Below are 26,112 nucleotides of genomic sequence, written 5' to 3'. Positions count from 1 at the left end.
TCATTCCAGCAGTTGCTGTTCGCTTCTTGTCTCAAGGAGCGTTCACAACCTTGTCATTCTACTACAACACATGCTCTTGCACGTTCCTCTGCCACAACCAAACGAACAGCAGCTGCCATCAGCAAGGTCTTTACTCATCGACCCAAGTTACTTGCAGCAACTCTACTTGCAACCTTTTTCACATGAACAGCAGATAGTCATGCATAGAAAGCAGCTTTATTTACGTTTAGCAACTTGCTTTGGTGCATATGGATTCCAATGGATGATGCCATATCAGCTATCAAGCACACCGCAATACAAGCAATCTTCGCCTGGTTGAGCAGCGATGGGAAATGACCAAGAAAGCGATAGACGAAGAGCAGGGAAGGAAAAGGAAGCGTATCGGCAGCAATCACAGAGGTTCTTTCTATCAGCATATTGGAGCTCCAATGGCTATGTTTGAAGGATGGATGGGTGGATGTATACAATCATACGTGCAGTGATGAGAAATCCTGGAATGATGATTCGGTTGCTTGGTAGGTCTTCAGGAGGTGGAAGGGTCATATCACATGGAGACGGCTTACAATGGCATTGACAACAGGGCCTGTATCTTTGACGCGCCATGGGTGGATTGGAATACTCGGGTCGAATCACCTTGCTGCTGTTTGGGATCCTGGATGGCAATGCTTATGTTGGCGGTCGCGACCAACAACACAATGACACAATGACACAATGACGCCCATTGAGCCTATGTGATTTACGCACACTTTCGTCATTTGGTGATGGTTGTTTCTTCATTATGTTTACTTGATCCCACATTACCGCTCCTTGTTATTTTACTTCCATTGAATGAACACTGGATTCAACGTGATATTTAGAGCATCTTATTATTGGCTCACATGTGCAAGATGTGGATCGCTTGATTGGTTTCGGGATTGATGATGATAAGGATGTAACTGGATCGGGAGGGGATTGGATGAATACTGGAAAACGAGATGGATCACTTACATCATGGTATCGAGCTGCTTTTATCTTTTTGACACATTACATACACTCCTTGATCTTTCGATATAAGATAAACATGCATGTCTACCTGCTTAATGTCCCCTCTTGTTGTAACTATACATTTTCCTTGGTAAAGTCATCGAAAGGCAAATCCATCTTCCCAATCTTTTATACAGCATCATTGCTTGTGATTCGAACTATTGGATCATTGAACGCAAATCTAAGATAGCGATAGCGCATGATATCTATATGCCTTCATGGTTGTGTAAGCCCGTGATTTTAGTTCCGAAAGAGATATTTGTGTCTTGACCGTGGAGGAAGAATTAGATCAAGGGTTGCTAAACGAGGTCGATTAGATCATGAAATCGAAGATGTTGGTATAGAAGATCGCATTAGCAAAGCATGTACTATAGGCTATAGGTGGTGGTAATGCAGCTGCCGTCGTAGTATGTACCCTGCATGTTAACAATCATTCAATCATTCAGTGCTTCGTTTTCTACAACGCGCATTGTGATCAAAATCATGGCGTATTGGAATACCAGGATTGTGTATCCAATCACCAAGAATGGTAGGCACGTGCTGTATAGCAATAATAACGACCCCAAGGATAAACAATGTAAAGATGCTCATCGAGGATGTGAGGGGGGTGTTACAGCTGCTGGATAGAGGAATGGTGGTACTAGTGCTGCACCTAGCATAATGTAATCCGTGCGTCTATTTGTTTGTTTGTCCATATTTGTGGATCTTTATGACGTGGCATCATCATGTTGTATAGTGGCTTGTGTCCATGCCATTTATATTGATCACTTGTGTTTCTATGGCAACACCGTTATGTAAGGTAAAGCGATCCGCGGAGCTATATGCAGATACCGATCGCATATAAAGGGAGTTTTATTTGTTGTACATTCAATTCTTATCAGTGTCTTTTACATACATCCTACTCCACCTCCTCCACCTCCACCATTATGGATGCTGATAACGATCACCATGGTGTAACAGAGACGACAAGCTTCTTGAGACCTGAAAATGGGGCCGAACCAACCGGCAAGAAACAAGAATCGTGGAGCGATCTCAAGCCATTCATTCGCCCCTTGATTGCGATCAACTTTCTCGGCATCGTCTGTGGTCTCAATGACGGCAGCATCGTAAGTTGACTTTGGTGCCTTTATAAAGGATGCCGATATCAATTCAACTTGCTTGGATAGGGTGCTATTATCCCACGTTTGAAGGACTACTATGATATATCGAACCAGACGGTGTCCATGCTCTTTTTGTGTAACTCTTTTGGTTACTTTGTGAGTGCGATCGCCAATGGCTATCTGGTGCAGAAATTTGGACAGCTTGGCACGATCTACTTTGGTGCAGGCGTGTTGGTCTTTGGCTATTCAGTGATTGCCTATGGTTTCCCATTTTACGTGATGGCGGTTCTTATGGTAGTGCAAGGAGCAGGTGTTGGTAAGTAGTAGATCGGATTGATGTGTGGTACATGCAAGGTCATCAGAGTGAACTTAAATGCTCCTTGCTTGGTTCTAGCCTTGATGGATGCAGCTATGAATGTATATGCCACAATGGTGCCAATGGCTACAATGATGTTGAATTTGGTACATGGTAAGTGAATGTAGACTATTCCATGTTATCTTGACTCTCAATGTTGATAATGATAGCTCTTTATGGTGTCGGCGCTATGCTTAGTCCTTTGATCGCTGGTGTATTGTTGGACTTGGATGTATCGTGGAGAGGCATCTATGCTGTTATGGCACTTATCTCCTTGTTCAATTTGGCTTTGGTGCGCGTGGGTCTTCATGATGCGGATCTACATGGAAAATCCGAAGAGTCTGATCAAGTGGATAAGGAAATGTTACGTGCAGCGCTTCTTCATCGCATGACCATCCTTGGTGCATTGTACATCTTGGTCTATGTTGGCACAGAAGTCACTATGGGTGGATGGAGTATCACATACATGATTGAAGGTCGTCATGCTGATCAAGCTGCAATGACAAGAGTCGTGGCTGGTTATTGGGCAGCATTAGCGGCAGGCCGTATAGTGCTTGGATACGTCGCGGAGAAGTTTGGTGAGAAAAAGACTGTCTCGGTCCTTACCGCAGCAACCGGTGTTGTCCTTCTCGTGATCTGGTACATTCCCAATATCGTGGTTGATTCGATTGGTAAGCATACACTCATCATCAGAGCCACATTTTTCAAAAACGTTAATCGCCTGCTGCATACACGATAAAAATAGCCATTATCACTGTGGGCTTCTTATTGGGTCCCATGTTCCCTAGCACAGTCTCCTTGGCATCCAAAGTGCTCCCTCGACGCATGCATCCAGCTGCTATTGGTTTTATGGCTGGGTAAGTTTAAAGGGATAGAGAAGGAAAGGGATGTCATTCATGCATATCTCACAACAATCAAACTAAATCAACGTTGCCATAGCACTGGTGCAGGTGGTGCTGCATTTTTCCCTTTCCTCACCGGTCAGATTTCAGGCTACGTGGGTATTCTATCAATGCCTTTGGTGTGTCTTGCAATGGCAATCACAATGCAAGTCCTGTGGACCTTTGTTCCTTCAAAGCCAACAGGTGGTGTCTAACAAGAAGGTTATCAACCCCTTGATCCATCGATCTAAGATGAAAATGTTTCCCCCAATGTACACTGTGCCTTTCGTAGATATCATCATGTTCTCATTTACAATATTCCTCGGTGAAGGATCTCAATTATGTATAAATCCATCATCTCAGTTTTAAGTAGCACTGCTATTGTTTCGAGTCATTGGCCACAATGCGTGGATGCAATTACATGTAGTTAGCGAGTGGCAGGCTATGGAGGATACTACAACTAGGGTTGTGGAAGCTTGTGATTATAGTGATCTTTTATATGATTCGCCCTCGAAGCTCGACCATGATGAGCCCATTACAACGTAAAATCACAAGGTTTTCATGATGCACATTGACGACCTGATGAGGTGAATGGGAATGCATATATATGAATGGCCCAAAGGGGTTGTGTCATATTACGCCGATTCATTTTGGATGGTCGCTATTATTGAATTTCTTTATTCCCGTTATAGTAGGAAGAGAAGCAATGCATGAAGCATTTTTGTGTGGTTACCACCACGCTGCTGCCTCTGCCATAGAATCACATTATTGGTACTTGGTAAACATCATGAATCCCTGGATGCTGTGGATAGCAGAAAATCACAATGAAAGCAGCGCGTATCAATGAGTAACACGTGGCATTGTTGATCGGTGACATTTGTTGAGCTTAACCAAGAAATGCTTAAACCATGCACAACCCCCAATGAAAACATCCCATGTTACACAAAGGGTGATTATTGTTTTCACATGTCGAGAGATGGCGTGTACTTTCGATCATTTTCAACAAAACAAGGCAAGGTGGCTCGATCTCATTTTCACATGTCTTATGCGATTGTCTTTTTCTTCATTGACTCTTGGCGACAATATCAAGCAAGATGACAAGTTTTATATTCATGCGAAAAGGAAGTGCATAGAACAATAACATGCTATTTGTGTTCCCGCCAACTATCCATCTTCATTATAAAAGTGCAGACTTCTTTATCCGATAAATGACAACCTCCCCTTTTCTAATAACCAACATCTCAGCACACGCACACGCCAGGGGCTTCATTGTATCAAGGAGAACTCAGTAGTTTCCTATTTTCATCTCGCGACAACGACGTATTAAAAGGAACATCCGATCGATCATTTTCACACCCACTACATACCTACCTACCATGCGTCGAAACAATACCAGCAGCAGCAGCAGCACCAGTACAACCAATGCAGACACCAATGCCACTTGTTCCAAACCCCAATCGCACTATCGATCGCCACGCATTGCTGCCATGATTTCAAAAGCTGCACGACATGGGCTGAAACGACTTCACACGGCTCATGAGCAACGTCGTCGTCATTCCGACGAAGGGGTCCACTCTTCACCACCACCACTTGATAGTCCACTATCCGATATATCCGATATGTACAGCGTCGATAATTATAAGCCGTTATACTTGATGACGATGGGAGAAGAAGAAGCGGATCGTATTCAACTAAAGAATGACTTGGTCAAACTTGCATTTGGTGGGTAAGTTTCCTCATGTGACATAATTCACGGGACAAGGAATGGATCTAAACTGTCATTTGGGTTGCATATGCATGCATGAATAGGGAATTCTCATTGCCTATTGACTTTAACGAGATCAAAGGGGGATGCGTACTGGACATTGGATGTGGCCCTGGTGATTGGTGCCTTAATCTCGCTGAGGAGTTTCCCGATCTGCAACAAGTGATTGGTGTTGATATTGTGGATGACATGTTTCCCGATCCAAGTTACTCGGTGCCGTCCAATTGCCAATTCATGACGCTTAACGTGTTGAATGGGTTCCACGGATCATTTCCTTTGGAGAGCTTTGATTGTATCCACTTCCGATTCATGTCACTCGCTTTCACACATGACCAATATTTGACGGCCGTGCAAAATTGCTGGGATCTACTCAAACCAGGTGGCTACATTGTGCTGATGGAAATGGACACAAAGGTTTCCTCTCCAGGACCTACAACGGAAAAACTTAATCAGGATGGTATGTATGCATAAACTTTTTCTCTCTAACATGACAAAAGAAAACTTACATCCTTTTATTGACAGTGATGGACGCTGCACATAACCGTGGATTAAGCCCAAGGTTGGCACAAGAGCTGGGTACCTTGATTCCCAAAGGAGCCGTGAACCGATATGAAAAATACCGGTCTTTGCCGATTGGTTTATGGGGTGGCCGGCTGGGTGTCCTATTTCGAGAAGATCTCTTTCACGGCCTAATACATACCCAAGTAGCAATCAACGAATTCAATGCTTCTCAAGGCAAGCCTGTACTTGAACCTCATGTATTCGAAAATCAACTAGAAATGGCAAGGCGTGAGGTAGAACAATACCATAGTTACAGTAATTTTCATTTTGTCGTTGCTCAAAAGCCATCATTACCATCATCATCATCACCTTCAATAAACAATACACCATCACAACGATAATAATAATACATCAGTACCCAGGATCGGATGGATGAATGAAAAGAAAGAAATTTGTATGGTGCGTACAACGAATAAGGAAAAAGGACAAATAAAGGGCAGTATTCATGGTGGGTCAGGGGGCTATTGCGATGGACAAAGAAGTCAAGGCATGACAGCGGAGAGGGGTAAAAGCATCAATGGGCGGAACTGGGACCAACATAGCAATGTGCCCCACCTGTGCGTGTGTGTGTGTGTGCCATCACACTTACACTCTCCCTAAGGCAACTTGCATAACTGAGTCTGTATAAAAGGGGCAACTGACACCCTGGGCTTTTACATTTTTGACTTCTTTTTCCTTCTTATTCCGTATGACAGACAAAGTCGACCAGCAAACACCCCTTTTACAAGGACAACAACAGCACAAACCACCCGTTAGTCGACCCAAATACAAGAGACGACGTTCTTCGTTCGACCCATCCACCTACCACAGCACTGGCCAATCTTTACCTTATGTCAAGTCCACTCATTTGGAAACGGCTGACCCAGGTCTCACTCTAGTGCAATTGCTGGGTCTTACTATTTGCATGGCTGGTGTTCAATTCACTTGTAAGCAGCATGATGATCCTTTATTCTTACCATTGACTCTCTTTTTTTTAGGGACTGTGGAATTATCGTATGGCACGCCGTATTTGTTATCTCTCGATATCTCCAAAGAGTTGACAGCATTGGTCTGGCTGGCGGGTCCATTGTCAGGTCTTATTGTTCAACCCGTGAGTGTACAAAGGGAAAACGTCATATCATGGAAAATTCTAACACAAGGTTATTCGTCGTTGTCAGTTGATTGGTGCCATGAGTGACAAGTGCACATCTTCTTATGGCAAACGCCGTCCTTTCATTGTCATTGCTGGTATACTCACCATCTTGTCCATGTTGGGTGTTGCCTATGCCAAAGAGCTTGGACATGTATTGGCAGATGTCTTTGGCGGTACCACAGCTGTAAGTATTGGTTCCATGCAGCGGAGTGTGATGTGTGTGTGGGGTTTGGGTTGTATCACGAGATCAGGTCACAGTCTAATGCATCATCATGTCTTCAGCATTCTTATGCCATCCTCGTCGCTATCGCATCCTTCTATTTTATGGACTTTACCCTTAATGCCGTTCAAGCTATTTGCCGTGCCCTGATTCTCGATATCCCTCCATTGTGGCAACAGGAATTAGCCAATGCATGGAGTGCTCGTATGAGCAATTCAGCTCAAGTCATTGGTTACTTTGTTGGCTTTGTCGACTTGGTCAAGTACGCTCCATGGCTTGGGGACTCTCAAATGAAGGGATTTTGCGTGGTTGCCATTATTGTCTTTGTCATAACACTCGGTATCACATGCTTGGCAGTGCACGAAAAGCCCCTTGAGAAGGAGGATGACCAAGACAACCAGTAAGACACATGGCAATCTTTAGTTCCTTCTCTTGCATACACTAATAACCTTCTTTCGTTATAGGCCATGGTATCATACATTCGTTTACATCTGGCGTGCATTCCGATACCTTCCTCGACCGGTGCAAACATTGTGTAACACTCAATTCTTTGCATGGATGGGATGGTTTCCTTTCTTGTTTTACAGGTAATATACATAATGAATGATGATTCTAATGTTGATGATAAATACTAATATTATCTATAGCACGCAATGGGTTAGTGACATTTACTTTTCAACGCATCGATCGGATGATGGCACGAGCAAAGATGACAACTGGGCAGAAGGCACCCGTGCAGGATCATTTGCACTTTTGTGTTACTCTGTGGTATCCGTGATTGCTGGTATCGTCGTCCCTGCCGTTGCATCCAAGTTTGAAAAAGTTTGGTTCCTATCGCTTGACAACATCTATACCGCATCCCATTTATTGGTGGCTGGTTCATTATTGTCGGCTTGGTTTGTGCATTCAGTCGAGGCTGCTACCTTGATCCTTACTATTATGGGCATTCCTTGGGCCATTGTATTGTGGATTCCTTTCTCCCTCGTTGGTGAATACGTCAGCTTTGAAGATGAAAACAGGCAAAAGGCTCTTCAAGATGGTGTCTCTCCTTCAACATCCACTTCACCCAGCACTCTTGAAGATCAACATCAAGATGAATTCGATGCCGGCATGATCTTGGGCGTCCATAACATGTACATCGTCTTTCCACAATTCGCCGTTGCTATCATCGCATCATTTATCTTTGCTGCAGCAGATAAAACATCAGGGGATGAAACATCGGGTGTGGCATCGGTATTAGCATTTGGCGGTCTGATGGCACTGGTGGCTGCTGCATTTAGCCGGTTTATTATTCGCGTCAGATAATTGGATCCTGAAGGCATCCCAACAACTCTCACACAGCAATCAAGCAGCAACTTTATATATACCACCTCTTACAAATACAATGTATTGCTTTTAAATATATGAAACAATTCTGCATTGTGGATACGTCGTTATGGGAATGTTGGGTGTTGCTATGGTATCAGAGGATCTCGCGTTTGGGTGGTATGAAAGCGGGGCTTTATAAAGGATGGTGCATAAATCTTGGTGGACCTCTTCCGGCTCTTCCGCCATCCCACAACGGCCATCATCACGTGGAAAGGTGAAGCTTTATTATAACACAACTGACGATGTTCTTTTACCAATCCTATATGATTTAGATCCTTTGAAGAAGACATGCAAGAGGGGATGGGTGGGAAAAGAGGAACGACAAAGGGTTGAATGACGGCATTGACGACATGGAGAAGATCGCTTTGCTCGCCATCGACAATGTTCACGCATCTCACGTCAGCATACTCCTATATACGACCCCATCACAATCACCCTGTACTTAGCAAATGAACAACACTAGTAGAAGACCCATCTTTTATTTTGTATATACCCATCACCCTTTCAGTGGCAGCATAATACAATACAGTGATTACCCCTCGAGCCTCCTTATTTCAGACATCAGCTTGTGACTTGAGCATTTCAGATGATGGAAGGAAAGAGAAACAGAGAGTGAGAGCAGCAGTAACAGGATGACCTTATACTGCAATGGCACGTGTGATCCAAACTAAGACTCAATCATTGGGATCAGCATACAGCTGCCAGCGACGATTAAGTGTGCCACCTCCTTCTCGCTTATACGTTGACGACGACTATCTTTATTGCTTGCATCGACCTAAATGAGAGGCAACCCGTGAATGTTTCCAGGGGATGACACAGTAGAACGACCACCGTACTGGATGATGATGATGATGAGGATGATAGCTTCACAGCCTTACCATTGCCAACCACATTGATGATCCTTCTCATGTTGCTATGCGTCATGTTGCCATGGAATATTGTTTCTCATCACTACCACGGCTCTTTTTTTACGCTGTTTACCAGAACAACATCCATCGTGTGATGCGTGGTGTTAGTGTAATATGAAACAAGCGCTCTTCTTGCTATATAAACAAATAAACAACAAACAAGTAATGTTTTCATAATCCATGCTTGTGTCGTGACACTGGGAGTGTGACCCCATTAAATTCTACTCGTGTGGGTAACAACAACGAGATATGACAAGACCAAGATCATCTCACAACAAGCTAATAATAACACTCAATGCACCGGCAAATCATCGACTGCAGCAGCAGCTTCTTGTTTTACACCAACCCCCCCTTCTCCATACAATACTTTTACTCCAGCATCCTATCAAAGGCCTATAAGCATGCGGCCTGTTGCCAAAGAAACAATAACCGCTCTTACTTACACATCCAACCCTTGGCAACGGAAGGAGAAGAGTCTAGCCACACAAGTACATCCTCACATGATACCGCGTGAACTCTCGTCACCATATGTGTAACCAGCCACTTGAGCCGCATGCATCAACGTTTCTTTTTATTATTGCCTGGAACACACATATGAATGATCAATGTGCATACGTAGGGTGGATGATAATCATTGATACATCGTGAATGCTCGTCACACTATGGTGGATTCTTCAACGCATAAGAATGTGGTGTTGTACATAATGCTGTTTGCGTGAGGGGTGATGATGATGATGACCTGTAACCCCACATAACACACATCGCACAATACTAAAAAACCAGTTTTCAAGGCTCTATAACTTGGCGGCAATTGTAGTGAGATGCAAAGGGGGACACGATGGGAAGCAAAAGGAGCACAAGGTCTTGACAATGAAGTGCAAAGAAACGATGCGGGGCTTAAATGGTGGCACAACGTCGATCCATTTAGGAATAAGGACCCCACCTTTTCTTCCCTCTTTTTTTTCTCATCGTCTAAAAGGATATTCACGTATTCTTCTTTTTCTCTTTGTTGTCCACCATCAATATCGAGCCCATACCATGATCATTCTCAAACACAATACACTCTCAGCAAATGATCTCTTCTCTATTGAGCGGGTAAGCCTATCAACAACTACAACAACACCAACATTATTATCATGGCTGCTTATACGGATGATGCATCTAGCGGCTTATTCGATGGTTGGACTGCAAGGGACAACCGATTGTGGATTCCGATTTCAACGTGCTTGATCTACAACGTACCGATCTCTATGGGCATCTTCTCGGCATTTTCGCAAAGCTGGATGTATTCAACACGCTTGATATTTCGCCTTCACAAATGTTGGATTTCTTGATTGATGTCGATGCAACCTACCTTGACGCACCTTATCATTCGTTCTACCATGCCGTCGACATTGTAACAGTCTTGTACTACATTCTAACCGAATTGGAAGCCGAGCAATACCTTTCTCGACTGGACGTTGCTGCGTTGCTATTGGCGGCACTTTGTCATGATGCAGGCCATGTGAGTGATCATTTCATCATTCTATTTTACGGGAAGGAGATGGCTATACGATAAAGTGAACGATGCATGTATAAGGGTAGCGCAAAAAAAAGGAGGGAGCATGGATGCGCCTTACATTTGTGTGTGTGTGGGTTATTCTACTGCAAGAAGGAGGAAAAGGGGGTTGTTGATGTGGTGATAATGGGCCTATACAAGCTTCCTAAATCGGTAGCTTGTTTGCCACACACTATTATGTAAATCCAATAACACTAACCTCCCCTTTGATATATGTAGCCTGGATACACTAATCTCTTCCAAGTCAATATCAAGACACAATTGGCGGATCGTTACAACAATACCTCTGTACTCGAATCGTATTCCGTTGACATTGCACGTTCCTTGTTGCACAAACACAAACTTTTGAAATCCTTGAGCACGGGCCAAAATATCAATGTGGAAGACGATGCTGATTCATTTATTGGCACAATCGAAAACTTGATCCTATCGACTGATATGGTGTATCATTATGAGCTTCAACAACAAGCAGGCAAATTGGAAGAATGTCTCACCGATCATTATATGGATGAAGATGACTTTGACGACTTTTGGTCCATGAGCAGTGATTCCGAAGAAAGTCTTTGTACACCTACCACCACCAGCAGTGAATGTACTACTTCTACCAGCAACAATAACCATCATCATCATCATGCAGTATTGCTTTCATGCAAACAGCGGCTGAGCCTATGTCGGATCTTGTTACATGCAGCGGACATTAGCAATACAGTACGCCCATGGCCTATTTCCAAGCAATGGTCTGATTTAATTGTGCAAGAATTCTTCCGCCAGGGCGATGCAGAAAAGGTAGCCGGTCTCCCTGTATCACCTGGCATGGATCGAGATCATTCTACACAACCGGACATCAGTCTCAAGTTTGGTGACTATGTCGTTAAACCGTATTTTGAAGCTCTTACGGGCTTTTTGCCAATGGCACGTTCCTTTCTTGTAACTCTAGCCGACAATAAGAATGAATGGGAACGTCTCAAGGATCGCCCTGAAGCTGCTATGCCACCCTTATCGTGCCTTGCTCATGAACGTCAATTTCCAACAAGCTTGCTTCCACCCGAACCAGTACTTAACCCATCAGGTCGCCGTGTAAGCGTGGCTGCTGGTATGGTTGTCATTCCGGATGATCAAAATGTTAGCATTCGACAGCGACAACGAAGCACAATGCTCTTGAGACGACCACCACTCACCACCATAAGAGAACATCATCACTATTACCAGCTCATTCATGGCGACTTTTATGCTGATTATCGACGTCCATCAGCGGCAACCATCACCACGACACCATCCAACGCTACCAATTGCTCAACAACATTGCATCATCATTATTGGCCATCACCTTTGCTCCTCAAACCGGTGTCATTCGAACCCCTCTATCATCCCCAAGACCGATTTACCGCTCCCCTTGTGCCATGAATACTTCACATTCAACATCTTCAATGACTCCACCACCCCTTTTGTACTCTATTCTCATCCACAACCCCCTTTGCATTCTCTTTGCCATTGTATTTACTTATCTTTCTCTCTCCAATGTTTGTGTATCATATCCCCATATAGACGATTTACGTAACGCATCGTCCCATACATAAAAAGAAACATCAAGTGTATTGCTATCATTGCACATCACACGTAAACATGATCACAATGGCTTTGTGGATACAGCAGGCATGTTACATGGGAAAAAGCTTGTTCATCATCATCCCTTGTGGATGCATCTTTCTCTGTCAACCTGCCACACATCAGGATCATCATCACCGTTGCTCCTGAAATAAAACATGTGCCTACGTAAGAATTGGATGCATCAATGCTGATCCTATATAACGGTGCGGCGTCTCTATTGCACAAATCTAGCAGGCACATAAGGTTGTCTCCTGACAAGTGTTGATGTGTGCAATAAAAAAAGTGGGATTATGCATTCACACACGCACATGCGCCGTGCATACACCTAATTCCCCAATTACCCTATCCTTGAGTAGGAATTTGTCAATAAGAATAAACGAGGACAGCGATTAGTGGCAAAAACAAGTTAAGGTATGGTAGCACATGAAAGATGTTTAAGAACAACATACGCTTTGGCCTCATTACACAAGTTCGTTTGCGGCATTTTCTTTTTGATAAAGTACTACGTAGACTTGTTCTGGTGCTACTACTAAAAAAAAGGCAAGTGCAGCGGGACTTGTAGTCTATACATTTTAGACAGCACCATGGCTTTTGAATGGCTGATCATCCTTGGGTGTTCCAAAAGAACCAGTGATGCACGTTCCTGATGCCTTGTTAAGCCAAGAAAACTTGTTGCGTTGCACTTGACGCGCGGGGACTGAAATAGGACGTGAGGATGTGCATTTTACACTGATGGTGTGTACAACAAAAAAGTTGGCCTGTGGTTGTTGTTTCGCGCGCGGCATTGCAAAAGGTCGGGGAAAAGCAAACCACATGGCTTACCTCTTTTACATCACTTTTTACTTTTCTCTCTCTCTTTTTTTTTGCTTACTTGTTCTCCTCCCTCTTTCCCCTTTTCTTCGTTGCCCCTCTCTTTCATTCTGTCACTATGGCTTGTACATCGACCCCCACGCTTGAATCGATACTTCATAACCGATCGACTGATCATTATCGAGAATTTGCAGCCTTTGTACAAGAAACCTTTTGTACAGAGAACTTGTCATTTTGGCTTGCGATCCAACATTATCTTGACCTATGTCATCGATTGGGATATGGGTCATTAGAGAGTCTAGACGATGCGATTGTGCTGAGCAAAAGCAACGCCCTATTCCGATTCACGGTACACGAACGAGGGATCATCGATAACAAGGCGTTTGCGGAAATCCAGGGAGCATGCCACGCCATCCTTTATAACCATATTCGACCCAACTCGCCACAAGAGATAAACATTCCTTGCGAGATGCGACAAGAGATCTTGCATTTAGTGCAAGAAGATGGCAACTATCACCCTGCCGTCTTTGCAGCAGCAACCGAATCGGTGGTGGAGCTGATGCGAGCCAACTCGTTTATTCCTTGGACACAACGAAATCAACGCTCAAGCTTTTCTTCAGTGAGATCCAATGATGATCAAGCCTTGTCAGTCTTTCGAAAAATGAAACGTTCTTTATTTGGTGGTTCATCCACATCAACGTTGGTACGCCCTTATCTCTCTGCTCCAAGCACACCTCGCTCATCGGGCGATTCGTTGCGTTGGTCGCCATGGCGTAAATTGCAACCACGATGAAATTATACATATACCCTATATCCTGATAGACATCATCCCACCTCTTATTTACCCACTATTCTCATTTGTATCATATATGAACATCATCATCATTTTTTTGTACTAGTTGCTAGACCAACGCAATATATAAACTCATCTTCCTGGCATTTGTGCAACAGCAATTGCATGAGCAGTATCCAAGGCGCCGCTTCTATCTTTTTGTAATGTGTTGTTTTGTTGTACAACCTCAGCTGATGCAAGGTCTTTTCTACTCCCACGCTCTCTCTCATGTGCAGCAAAAAGTACACGTGGTGGTGTAAACCAGGAACAGCATCCCTTTTACTAATAATGCTCTTGGTGATAGAGGCTCTCGGTACATTCCAGTCAAAGTAGGCATAGAGATCTTCATTATAGATACTTTCAGAACATCACATTACTTTGCGCTCCGTTTTAAATCATCATGCATAATAGCGAGATTATGAAAAGGGGGATTGAAGTGCGTATGTACGTATAATGTTAAGGCGTGATCGACGTTTGGTGCCGCACTCTTACCATTGTTGTAAAGTGAAGCGATAAATGGGTGCTTACGCCTGCGTAGCATCATGGATACAAACATCATGCGGCATCCTGCAAGCATCCACAGGGCTGTGAATCCTGCTGCTGCAGAAGTTCAATCATACATTTCACATCCAACTGGACCCTTGAAGGGCATACAGAACAGTAAATAAAAGAGGATCATTATGATCCCAGCACCATGATCTCTTGGCACACCTTTTTCTTTGGCACATTAGCATAAGAAATGAGGGCATTTGTATACTCCCAATAAAGTCGCTTATAACGGGAATGCAAATCCCTATTAGCAAACCGATTGCCGATGCCACAATACGTGCCTTACCCCGGGACGCACTCTAAAAATGTCATCCACAAGTTGAATCATCATATGGTGCGATGATGGTTCATTGTCTTCCAGCCATGCTTTAAAGAGGAATTTCATTGTTGACCTTTGTGACACAATCACCTTGATAGCTGCAGATGATGGATTCAAGCACACCCATTGCTGTAAAAGACATCATATGAGCATAGGAGCTTCAAAACAAACGCTATCACTACCATAGCTCTCTGGTCGGGAAATAGTGATGCCGCACTTTGAAGGCATCAATGTCACCAGGATCGGTCGAGGAGTTAATTTTGATCGACGGCATCATACGGTCAGCTATTCCTCTTCAAGTGGCGGGATATTGAAGACGTAGTAATCTGGACAGTGGTATCCAAGATACAGTCCTTGGTTTATCCGCACATAAGATGCACGCCTTGAATCCATGAATTTGGATGCTTAAAACAATACCTTGCTGAAAAGCAAAAGCTGTGGATGGATTATAGAGTAGTATATTGAGTGGGTGAGTTTGACCAATAGAAATCACGCCGATGAGAGGTATCAATTCGTTGTCATGGCAATCGCCAAGATACGCTTCTTGCAAAGGAAGTAGCTTCAACCCCAATAGCAACTCACGTGTTGTATCATAGATTTTCATTTATTTGAAGAATCAGTATGAATGAACTTTGGTATACATGTGAATCATCTCTGTGAGCAATACAAAGAAAACTAGTGTGCCTGAGGAGGAGTTGCTATATTATCATTGATTTGTAGTAGAGGTGATGTTGACATGTGAAAGATGGAGGATGTTATTGAGGATGTCAAACCCCAAGGATGGGTAATGATATTTTCTTGGCAATGACCATTCAAAGGATATAAACCGATGTGGGGTGGTGGGTGTTTGTTCATTGTGGTGTGTGCGTATGACATCGCTGCTATTTTTGGGAGGTGTGTCCATTGTCCAAAACGCGCTATTCCCTTTGTTTCACTCGGCCCGCATACACGATATCCTTTACTTCAAAAGCCAACGCCGTCGTCGTCTCTCTTGTCTCTTTCCACCATCACCACCACCGCCACTCTCACTCCCCCGCTATTTCACTACCCCATTTCAACAACGCAATGAACAAGGATGCTCTCATCAAGTATGGCGTGCAACAAGTCTTAGCACCTTACCGCCCAAAAGCTCCAGGATCCGAGCTGCAGAAACAGACCGTTATTGAAATGGAGGCATCGCAACAAAAAAAGAGATACTTTTGGCAACGTAAACCTGATCCCTTGGACTACCTCACACCACACGAGAGAGCCGTGCTGAAGAAGGTCAAGAAACAGGCGCGTTGGCTTGACAAGGGCATTGGCTGCTGTTGCTGTCAAGTGGGTGTGGATCCCATTATTGGTGAGTTTTACAGATATCAAGCATTTACATACACACCCAAACTAACCAACATTGTATTCTCATCAAAAGGACTGATACCAGGTTCGTAACGTCTTTGTTGGAAGGAGAAGGAATACAAGTATTAACGTTGGTTACAGTGATTGGAGATTTTGCTGGGATGTTGCTTGCATTATACCTCGTGCAAATAGCCATGCAAGTTGACCTGCCACAGCCCGTGGTCTCTCAGATGATGACAAATGTTGTATTGGATTTTTTGGTAAGTGAATGGGTGTTCATGGCAATGGATGTGTGTGGTGTCACCATGCTCATCTTATTCAACAACTAGGTTGGATTGGTTCCTATCGTGGGTGATTTGATGGATATCGCTTTCAAATGCAACACTCGGAATGCTGTTTTGCTGGAGAATCACTTGTACAAACGTATACAGCAACGACAACAGGAACAACGACGACAACAACATGATCCCAATGAGCCATCCTCATCAGCTACAACCACATCTCCTCCAACTGAACCTTTATTACAAGCCTCAACATCCAATACTACACCCGCTAAACCATCGACATCCGTTTCAGGGAAAAAGTGAACATGCCTACCAAGGAATACGTCCCGTTTTTATGTATATTTTCATTGGGTTTATATAGATACATACATATAATTTGACTAAATACAAGTTTTTTTTCTTCCATTTCCGCTTTGGTATCTGTTATGGGAATAGTTCCTGTGATTGATTGATGAGATATTCAATGGTTGCGTTCTTGTAGCTAATGTCAAGCAGGTCACGAGATGGATCCCTGTCACGCATCAATGTCGGTGCAAACACAACTGCAAGGTTCTTGGCTGTCATGAGATTTTCACTACTCCTTGAACGAACGCTAAAAGGTCGTCGTCAGCATGATGGGATAGTAAAAAGTGGGATTGAGTGGATATCTTACCGAGCCAAATGTTGAATTAGCACCTTGAGGGTATCATGGTTGGCTTGTGGTAGTTGTGAAAGTAAGGTCATGCATGTGTCGAATCGCTTCTCAGCCGTGTCAATAGCTACCGACAGCTGTGGTTAGATATTTCATCATGATCACGCACCATCTATGTACTTACAAGCAAGCTCAATAAACTGGCTATATAGCTCGTAGGTCAACAAAGGATTAGGCAATTGTCGGAAGTAGTGTTTTAATACGCTTGTCACTGCGCAAATATCATTGACTTCTTCAACATCATCAAGATCGATGGGCAAACCTTGCTCAAATGCTTGCTGGATCATCCGCATTTGCCCTGCTCCACCAGATTTACGATAAATGCCTTCGTAATCCAATCCACGCATCTCAACAGCATTGATGCATTGTTCAACAATTTGTGGCACCGTGCGATCTTCTCTGATTACTTGTTCTGATAGGTCGGTGCCAAACATACTACAATCGACTGTGTGGATGACATTCTTGGTAAGTAAATAGGCATGTTGTTGTGGCACTCTTTAAGCTCACCTGGCGACAACAAATCTTCATGCAAGTCCCCACTGCTATTACCACCTTCAAAGCACAATTGAGGTGCGTGGCTCAAACATTTGGAATGACAAACATAGCCACATCCTTTCAAAACATGAACGTTAGTGGGGTGCATATAATAAATAAAGGCTAAGCTTATTACCTTGACATCTTAAATCGGATCTTCCCCATACTTTGTCACCACATACATCACATCGGACCGGCCGAAGGAAGGACGTAATGGTTTGAAAAGAATGGCCTGAGGATGATGGTGATTTGGTATGCTCATGCTTGAGGGACATGCTGGATGGGTTGTTGACCATACCATAAGGTGCTTGTTGTTGCTGTTGTTCCTTCTTGAACTTTTTACCAAAGACATTGGACTTTTTGATTTTGAAAATCTTTGGTGCTTGGGTGCCATTAAAGCTATCACGCGTAACAAATTTGGTGGCGGCAGCTGCTGCAGCTGCTGCAGCTGTTGTCGTTCCTGTGGGTGACATGGCCATAGCACTGTTGGCACTATCGCTACTTGAATCACGCCTTACAAAGCTGGTGCCTGCCATGACAGCTGCTGCTTCACGTTCACGCTCGGTAACACGCCTTGAAAGATCATTGTTCATGTTGGTCAACTCCGCATTCTTGGTATTGAGCATGATCATTTCATTGATCACTTCATCGCGTTTTTTGCTGAGGTGTTGTGTCTCTTGCGTTAATGCATCACGTTCCACCGTCAATGACCGCACTTCAGCTGTCAAGGTGCCTTTAAGGATGGCAAGGGCGTCATGGTGTATGCCTTGTGATAGCAATTGGCGGTACTCTTTTAGTTCTTGGCACGTACGTTCTAATTCAACACGTATCCTTGCTAGACGTTCCATGTCTTCTTTGGCACGAGCGGCAAAACTCTCGGGATCTTGTGCTTGTAAAAGCAATGCCATTTGTTGTCGTAGCTGCAAGATGGTGGCTTCATGTTGTTCACGCAATGATGTCTCCTTGTTGTACTCTTCTTTGGTGCGTGAAAACTCATCCAATGCTCGTTTGCTAGCTTGCTATATAAAAAGAGCAACATGTGAGTAATGGGATGTATATACATATATATACATGCGACCCAAAGAACTGGAAAAGGCTGTTTCGCGTACCTTAATTTTGTCGAAATTAGCTTCAGTATCCGCTAATTTACGCTTGGACAATTTAAGCTCGTCCTTGAGTTGTGACACATTATCGGGCACGAATCCAAGATCCTTCTCAGAGATTGCTGGTGGCGTAGGGAAATCAAGTAGAGATAGCATTTCATTGACAGGATCGCTTACACTGCCACCCTTGGCTTGTTGTTGCCTTTGTTGTTGCTTTTCCTTTTTGATATCAAGGTCAATGCTGGCACCCAAATCCTTTGAAAGGTTCAATATCTCGGCTGAATCGTTTTCAAAGAATGAAAAATTGAGGGATGGAATACCAGGTAATGCAAGGTCCAATGAGGATGTGGAATCATCCTGATCCGGTATGGCTGACAATCTTTTGCCACTATTGGGCGGTGACAGTAATTGCTGTTGTCGTGCACGTGCTGATGTTGGTGCAGGGATGGTTTCAGATCGAGATGGCATGGGGCGTACAATAGTATTGGTAATAGGTCGTTGATCATCCATGGATGTACTTCGTGATCGTGTAGGTGTGGGTGGTGAATCAGTCGTATTATTTTTGGTCATTCGGCCAGCTTCCTCGGTTTGGATAAAGTTTGTGACCATTTGTGCATCCATCAATCGACTAGCATGGCGATTGTTCATGTAAGGACGATCCACATGAGGACGTGGTGTGGGTGAAAGACCCGTTGTTGTTGGCAAGGGTTGGTGTTGATGCTCATCTGATATCTATCAAAAAGTGAGTCGATCCAAAATAGCCGTACAAGGGGTGCGTGTGGGGGGGAGTAAAAAGGCACCCACATGTGAGCTGCTGTAGTTGCACAGAGTGCAGGGTCAGCAGGGACACAAAACCCCCACATAAATAGCTGCTATACACATACCTGTAATCCTGATGGGAGCGATGGTAAGCTTTTTGAGGCATAAGCTATATTGTGTTGCTGTTGTTTACGACGTTCACGTTCTTCACGACGCTTTTGTTTTTCTGATCTCCGTTTTTCGTGGCACGGTGTGCAATAGATTCCCTAAGCAAACGTAGCACGGCACAAAACAAGAGAACCATCATGTAGGGTGTGACACTGTGATTTAGCGTACATGTGTATATATGCATTAAGAGATCTCCATTTCACACACACACGGCTGAAGATAACTAACCTTGGTTGTTTGTGTAAAGACAAGATCCTCAATCTTCTGTTTGCATGATACGCAGCGGAAGCAACTTGCATGATAGGCTTCATCTCCTGTTGTTGGTTCACAAGGTGGGTTGGTTTTGGATTAGTGGATGGTGGCATTGGGAAAAGGAAAGGTGGCGACACATATAGTAATCGAGATGATGCTAAATTACCTGTCATGATTGCCTCGTCTCTAATCACTTGTTTGCACATAGCACAAGTGTAAGAACAATTCTCGCATACCGGTCTGCCATCGGTAAGTAGAAGAAGGTTTGATTCGCAGTCTGCTGGTCGACGACATTTGGCACAGACAAAGCTGTTGCACGTGCGTGATCAAGATATGGGTGAGTAATTTACAAAAGGAGTGGTGTCGTTGCATGGTTGGTATGCGTTATCTTTCACAGCACACTTACCAGTGGAGATGGAAGAGCGCGTCACCAAAGGCGATCACAGAGCCTTCTTCGATATCTTTATTACATCCACTGCAAAGTGGTCCATATTCGCTGTCGTCTTCCAAGAGCGATGTCGTAGAAAGCATGTGAAGGCAAGAAAAGGAAAAGGGGTTGAATAAGGGAAAGGGAAGAGAGGAAAAGAGAGGGAAACAAATGGGATTAACATTGTGTATCCACTTTTTGCAACAATAGAGTTTCGTGTTACACCAAAAACATTGTAGAGAAAGGATCACATTGTGCGACCCATACATTATCACAGCATGCTGTATGTATATATATGCGTGTCTGGACCTAGCCTTTCTTTACGGCAGCCTTTTTTGCATGAAAATGATGTATAATGCCCGATTTTATACCGCGGCCTTTGGATGTATTCTCATGGTCATGGAAAAAGATGCAAACATGATGATGGTGTATGCAAGGAAAAGAAGACGATTGTTTAAAGGCTGCGGTGGCACCCACTGTATTCTAACTTTTTGTCTAATGTTACCTATTCATACATTAGCAGGCACGAATACTAAAATGAAGCAGCATCAGCCATTTCAAGATCTTGCATTTGTTACTGCTTGCTGCAAAGCATTAAGGTGAAGAATAAAGCGGCGTTGATTGTCTCTGACGCCATTATTCAAGATTGCATATTATCGCAATAGCAACCGTTTACGTATTTAGGTAATGCAGATTATCGCTTCCCGACCATAAATCTTGTAAGGATCATCCTTGTTTGTTATGAACCCGAGATTTGGGCTTTGCTCGTGTGCAACCATTTCCCAATGAAAACGTTCACCATGAGAAAAATGACGATGCCGAGGTAGGCTCTACAAACCTTGAGCTCATTGATTTTCTTTTTACAATGAAGAGCCATTGCACAAATGGACCCAATGACTTGTTACATACGTATAATGATGGATGTGCATCATTCTCTCCGCCTATAATCTTTCCTTTTTACCGCACCCATAGAGATTCACTACTCCAGACAGCTGGATAACAACATTCAATTAAGCGCGTTATATTGAATTTCATCAAGCCTTCATTTATCAGCCCCCTTTCTGTCGTCCAGCTAATTCAATCCATCCCTTTCAATCTGGGAGGCTTTATTACACAAGTGCTACGTATAATGCCACCCATATTGTTCTCATTAACTTGCAGCTTGCATATGCCTCGTTCTTGCGCGCTGGTGGTATAGCTTCAGCCATGTGACTAAAGAGCAAGCAAATGCCTTTGTTGCACAATCAATGTTTTGTCAAACGTGTTGAGCACAAACGTTCCTGGATTTGCTCGTTTCACGTACTTTATAGATGATATGCATGAAATCAATCGTAGGTACAAAAATAAACATTATGAAAGCACTAGAGTCAATAAGCTAATCGCACGATCTACATACGTATATACATAGTCTTGGGTTGGCGATGACCATATTGCAATAGCTAATTGTGCTCTCATCTTTGGTCTATAAGCAAAACCTCCACAATTGTAGTTGTTGATGACATTGGATAACGACATTGATAAAATGCTATGAGCAAACAGGATGATTTACTCCATCAATAAGAAAGAAAAAGAGAGTGCTGGGCTTGATTGGGGAGCAGTGATGTGCGGGGGAAGAGGAGATGGATGATGGATTTGTTTCACTCCGATCGAAAATGACAGGTTTGTGGTGTGTGGAAAAATAGCAATTGTTTTCTTCTTTCCCCTCGCAACCGTCACCATGGCAGCCGAAAACGATTTCGCATCCAAGCTCAACGACAACAGCGACCATAGCCTCAACCGCGTTCCTGTGGAGGTAGCTATTAATGCTCTCCAAGCACAAGTCAAAGAACTTCAACAATTGGCAGCTGGTGGGTTTTCATCATCATCCTCATTGCCAGGGGTACCAACCACAACCCCTTTTTGATCCCAAAAATCTCACATCCTTTTCCCTCACAATAGCGGCTCAACTCAAAAATGGTAACGAGACAACCAATACGGCTGATGCAGAAGAGGTCGAAGCATTGCGTAAACAAGTCAAAGAATTGGAAAAGGCAAATGCCAAAGCCGAGTATCGAATTCAATTTCTTTTGCGAGCACTTGATGAACGTGACAATAGACAACAATAAAATGACATTGAGCAAAAGAAAACATGAATAACAATGAAAGAGAGATATACAATGATTAACGATAACGGCGGAGGGAAAGAGTGTTGCGTCTCTTCCAGTTGGAGTAACGGCCAGCACCCTTGGTCTTGGTGTACAAGTGACCCTTGCCCTTACCACGGCTCTTCTTGCCAATGGAAGTAAGACCACGAGCCTCACGACGCTTGTGAACAGGGTTGACGATCCAGTTGATACGGGCATCACGGCGAATAGCCTTATGGGAGGGGTCAACAAGGATGACTTCAAAGTACTTGTAGGTAGCATCTTGGTTGATCCAGTAAGAGTTCAAGACACGAAGGTTGGCACACTTGCGACCAACACGTTCTTCAGCAGTGGAACGAAGGGAACGTTGATACTTGAGTTGGCTAACACCCTCATTGACAGGCTTGCCATAGGTAGCACCCTTGGGAACAGGTCTCTTGCGGCCACCACGACGAACACGGATACGATAGATCACATAGCCTTGCTTGGCCTAACATCCCAATATTAACCCTGTTGTATTTTGAATCCTCAATAAACTTACCTTGTAGCCCAAACGACGTGCCTTATCAGGACGAGATGGGCGTGAAGCACGATGAACGACGTTCAATTGTCTAATTCACCGCTTGTGTGTGAGTGCGTGGGTACTTTAAAGTTCATTGGATGAATAAACCACGAAGGGTTCAATTCAAGCCTAAAGAGTTTGGAGTCGCAAAGGATCCAGTATATACCTGTATTCCCAACAACGCACGCGAAGCAAGAAACGGAATACATCCGATTGCTTCTTTCTGTAAAGTTCCTCGAGGTATTTGTAGGCTAAAGCAAAGTTAGCATCATACGCGTATCATTCAATGTTGTTGCTATGTTACGTACCACCCATGATTTAATAGTTGTATAGATGGATGGATGGATGGATGTGGATGGATGAAAGGATGAATATCAAAGGGGAATAGTCGTCCAAGTATCGTGTAAAGGAAAATGCCCCGTCGGGGTCTCACCAAAAAGGAAATGTGATTGTTCCTGGTTGCCATCTCAGCAGCAGAGTTATCCACCCTACTCGTCGCATCTCTCTCACATTCATACAAATGATAAAGCTTTTATGGTCAACAACGACTTCATTTCCAACATGGTTGCTACATGCCCATCCCTCTTTTGCATGATCCCTTTTCCTCATTTATCATGCTAGTTTCGTAAGAACGTCATTATGATACAAATGACGTAAGTGTAGCATGCCTTGGATACCTTTTCAATGTAACATCCTTATCCCTCCCAATCCCGTAAATGCATACGACAAAAGATTGTAACAGTGAAATGATTCTTGTTCAAAGATTGAAAGAGCAAATGCGCAATAATGGAGTGTGATTGAGAAATGTGAGAGTAGTGGTGGTAGTGGAGAAGAGGGGGAAATAGGGAAACGTTCATAATACATCGATATCATCCGTCTCATGATCTGCGAGTCTCTGATGCTGATCGCCAGGTTGTACAGGAGCGGGAATGGTTGCCTCGGTGGGTCTTACTGGTGCAATGGGAATAGTTGAATGGAAAGTACTTGATAGGGTATCGAGTGTGCCTCTGCCGTAGAGTATTCTTTGTTGGTTTTGCTGTATCACCTGGACCTGTTGTAGGCGCCTTTGTGGTTGTCGTTGTTGTTGTTGTTGGTGATGGTGGTAGTGTTGGTGATGATGATGATGATGTAACGCAGCTTGTTGTTGAGTTGTCATGGGTGCTGGTACGTCAAATGCTTCTGGCGGCATGCTGTTAAAGTAATCTCGTAGCTCACGTACCCCTCTTCCAGTAAATACACAAAAGACCTCTCTTTGTTGTGGTGTGAAATCTTTGGGTGGTGCACGACGGAATTGTTGTAGATCAGGCCGTATAAATGCAGGCACATGGGTGAGACTGAGATGCGTCAGTTTATCGCAAAAGTTGACCAATTGCATAATGGCAGGCATCGTCAAATTTGTGCAGTAGCTGAGATGGACTCTTTCAAGCGAATTGGCGATTCGTGGCTGGTTTGTCAATGCAAATATGGCCTCATCGGTGATGTTGGTACATTTTACTAATCCAATCCGCTTCAACTTTGGTAGTGCAGCAAGTTCAATTACGGAGCGATCGGTGAGTTCTTCGCAATAGGCGAGATCGAGATATCGAATACGAGTGCAATGACGTGCCAATTGTGCAATTGAAAAATCGGTTAAACGATGGCAACGACCCAAATGAAGATAATGCAAATATCGACCCAGATGACAAATGGCGAGCACACTTTCATCGGTAATGTTGAGGCACTTGTTGAGAACCAAATTACGTATTTTGGGAGCCACGGATACGATCAACCTTACAGCTTCATCGGTGATGGAATAGATTGCTGTCAAGTCGAGGATACGAAGTTGATCATAATAGTGATGTCCTGGTGATGATGTACGTGGTGGTGGCATTGCCAATGCCGATTGTGTGAAACCGTTATCAGTAATCAGGGCGCATTGATTGAGACGAAATTCACGCAACTCATGGCTCCGCTCGAATATGGAATAAAGAGCCTTGTTGGTGACAGCACAATTCATCAAGTCGATTTCAAGAAGAGCTGGACAATGTTCTGCAAGGGCAATGGCTGATGCATCGGTGATATTGACACAGTTGTTTAGCTTGATCTATATGTGAAAGGGGATGATAAATATAGTCATTCAACACATGATGCGATATAAAATCATTCACCACCACCACCACCACCACTTACCCGTCGTAGACCGGTGCATCGCTGAGCAAGCATGATCACACTCGAGTCTGTCACACCCACAAATGGTTCCAATCCTTCCTTGCACATGCTTAAATTCAATCCTTGAAGATGTGGACATGTCTCGGCTATCCTCTTGATGCTGGCATCCGTAACACTGGTAACATCGCTAAGATCCACTGATACCAAATGCTTCCTCGGCTTGGTCCCAAGGAAATCCATAATCCCTTTGTCGGTTAAATTGGAGCAGTTGGTCAACGTCACTCGCTCAAGCCGTTCGCATACGCTGAGTGCTGTAAGGTGGGAATCCTTCACTTCAGATGCAAGCAACGATAGATTGATGCGCCGAATGTAGTGTGTATATGGAAACAACGTCGGCCTCGTCTCACTGAGAACGTTGCAGAAAGTGACCCACGCAGATGCTTGTACAAAATTGGGCTTGTACCAAAGTAGTTCCAGAGCATGTAGACTCCATGACTTGCATGTGAGCGCTGAACTTGAGAGATCGGTTGGATGAGTGAGGTATTTGAGAATGTGTACAATAAGCTCGGAAGGCATGCACTGTGCGATGGACATGATGAGGGTTGTAAAAATAATGCTTGTACAAAGAAAGAAAGGGAAAGGGAAAGGGAAAAAAACACTGCAGAACCAAAAAGGGGAAGTTACAAGGGGAGAGAAGAGAGAGAGAGACAAGCAAATGCTTTTTTAATCGCTGCGAA

At 43.8% G+C, this 26,112-nt stretch overlaps 11 protein-coding genes across 11 annotated transcripts; 7 read left to right on the top strand and 4 right to left on the bottom strand.

Annotated features, from left to right (window-relative positions):
* Positions 1 to 1,949: 1,949 nt before the first annotated feature.
* Positions 1,950 to 3,574, top strand: O0I10_003145 (uncharacterized protein; the record flags this gene model as incomplete). Its single annotated transcript, XM_058483217.1, has 6 exons — positions 1,950 to 2,129; positions 2,190 to 2,439; positions 2,518 to 2,592; positions 2,649 to 3,149; positions 3,224 to 3,335; positions 3,418 to 3,574. 6 exons carry the CDS (start codon positions 1,950 to 1,952, stop codon positions 3,572 to 3,574), a joined length of 1,275 nt encoding a protein of 424 aa, XP_058345836.1.
* Positions 3,575 to 4,735: 1,161 nt separating this feature from the next.
* Positions 4,736 to 6,026, top strand: O0I10_003144 (uncharacterized protein; the record flags this gene model as incomplete). The annotated part of the gene is made up of 3 exons (XM_058483216.1): positions 4,736 to 5,085; positions 5,169 to 5,581; positions 5,647 to 6,026. 3 exons carry the CDS (start codon positions 4,736 to 4,738, stop codon positions 6,024 to 6,026), a joined length of 1,143 nt encoding a protein of 380 aa, XP_058345835.1.
* A 347-nt stretch (positions 6,027 to 6,373) lies between these two features.
* O0I10_003143 (uncharacterized protein) lies at positions 6,374 to 8,342 on the top strand (the record flags this gene model as incomplete). The annotated part of the gene is made up of 6 exons (XM_058483215.1): positions 6,374 to 6,611; positions 6,663 to 6,775; positions 6,843 to 7,001; positions 7,100 to 7,437; positions 7,502 to 7,624; positions 7,685 to 8,342. The coding sequence occupies 6 exons, from the start codon at positions 6,374 to 6,376 to the stop codon at positions 8,340 to 8,342; spliced, it is 1,629 nt and encodes a 542-aa protein (XP_058345834.1).
* A 2,009-nt stretch (positions 8,343 to 10,351) lies between these two features.
* Positions 10,352 to 12,275, top strand: O0I10_003142 (uncharacterized protein; the record flags this gene model as incomplete). Its single annotated transcript, XM_058483214.1, has 3 exons — positions 10,352 to 10,408; positions 10,479 to 10,817; positions 11,091 to 12,275. The coding sequence occupies 3 exons, from the start codon at positions 10,352 to 10,354 to the stop codon at positions 12,273 to 12,275; spliced, it is 1,581 nt and encodes a 526-aa protein (XP_058345833.1).
* Positions 12,276 to 13,051: 776 nt separating this feature from the next.
* On the bottom strand, positions 13,052 to 13,264 carry O0I10_003141 (uncharacterized protein; the record flags this gene model as incomplete). Its single annotated transcript, XM_058483213.1, has 1 exon — positions 13,052 to 13,264. One exon carries the CDS (start codon positions 13,262 to 13,264, stop codon positions 13,052 to 13,054), a length of 213 nt encoding a protein of 70 aa, XP_058345832.1.
* Positions 13,265 to 13,407: 143 nt separating this feature from the next.
* On the top strand, positions 13,408 to 14,082 carry O0I10_003140 (uncharacterized protein; the record flags this gene model as incomplete). The annotated part of the gene is made up of 1 exon (XM_058483212.1): positions 13,408 to 14,082. The coding sequence occupies one exon, from the start codon at positions 13,408 to 13,410 to the stop codon at positions 14,080 to 14,082; it is 675 nt and encodes a 224-aa protein (XP_058345831.1).
* Positions 14,083 to 16,054: 1,972 nt separating this feature from the next.
* Positions 16,055 to 16,911, top strand: O0I10_003139 (uncharacterized protein; the record flags this gene model as incomplete). The annotated part of the gene is made up of 3 exons (XM_058483211.1): positions 16,055 to 16,328; positions 16,433 to 16,584; positions 16,654 to 16,911. 3 exons carry the CDS (start codon positions 16,055 to 16,057, stop codon positions 16,909 to 16,911), a joined length of 684 nt encoding a protein of 227 aa, XP_058345830.1.
* Positions 16,912 to 17,031: 120 nt separating this feature from the next.
* Positions 17,032 to 20,646, bottom strand: O0I10_003138 (uncharacterized protein; the record flags this gene model as incomplete). Its single annotated transcript, XM_058483210.1, has 10 exons — positions 17,032 to 17,200; positions 17,261 to 17,366; positions 17,424 to 17,744; positions 17,807 to 17,911; positions 17,970 to 18,852; positions 18,943 to 19,668; positions 19,821 to 19,961; positions 20,092 to 20,177; positions 20,282 to 20,424; positions 20,522 to 20,646. 10 exons carry the CDS (start codon positions 20,644 to 20,646, stop codon positions 17,032 to 17,034), a joined length of 2,805 nt encoding a protein of 934 aa, XP_058345829.1.
* Positions 20,647 to 22,259: 1,613 nt separating this feature from the next.
* Positions 22,260 to 22,647, top strand: O0I10_003137 (uncharacterized protein; the record flags this gene model as incomplete). Its single annotated transcript, XM_058483209.1, has 2 exons — positions 22,260 to 22,389; positions 22,481 to 22,647. 2 exons carry the CDS (start codon positions 22,260 to 22,262, stop codon positions 22,645 to 22,647), a joined length of 297 nt encoding a protein of 98 aa, XP_058345828.1.
* A 55-nt stretch (positions 22,648 to 22,702) lies between these two features.
* O0I10_003136 (60S ribosomal protein L15) lies at positions 22,703 to 23,542 on the bottom strand (the record flags this gene model as incomplete). The annotated part of the gene is made up of 4 exons (XM_058483208.1): positions 22,703 to 23,155; positions 23,207 to 23,276; positions 23,394 to 23,478; positions 23,536 to 23,542. 4 exons carry the CDS (start codon positions 23,540 to 23,542, stop codon positions 22,703 to 22,705), a joined length of 615 nt encoding a protein of 204 aa, XP_058345827.1.
* Positions 23,543 to 24,080: 538 nt separating this feature from the next.
* O0I10_003135 (uncharacterized protein) lies at positions 24,081 to 25,969 on the bottom strand (the record flags this gene model as incomplete). Its single annotated transcript, XM_058483207.1, has 2 exons — positions 24,081 to 25,310; positions 25,397 to 25,969. The coding sequence occupies 2 exons, from the start codon at positions 25,967 to 25,969 to the stop codon at positions 24,081 to 24,083; spliced, it is 1,803 nt and encodes a 600-aa protein (XP_058345826.1).
* Between the last annotated feature and the right edge of the window lie 143 nt (positions 25,970 to 26,112).

Source organism: Lichtheimia ornata, assembly GCF_029851405.1.
Source record: "Lichtheimia ornata isolate CBS 291.66 chromosome Unknown scaffold00010, whole genome shotgun sequence".
In the NCBI taxonomy this organism is placed as follows: domain Eukaryota; kingdom Fungi; phylum Mucoromycota; class Mucoromycetes; order Mucorales; family Lichtheimiaceae; genus Lichtheimia; species Lichtheimia ornata.
Note: the sequence above shows the minus strand (reverse complement) of the source record. Positions and strands in the feature narration are given on the sequence as shown.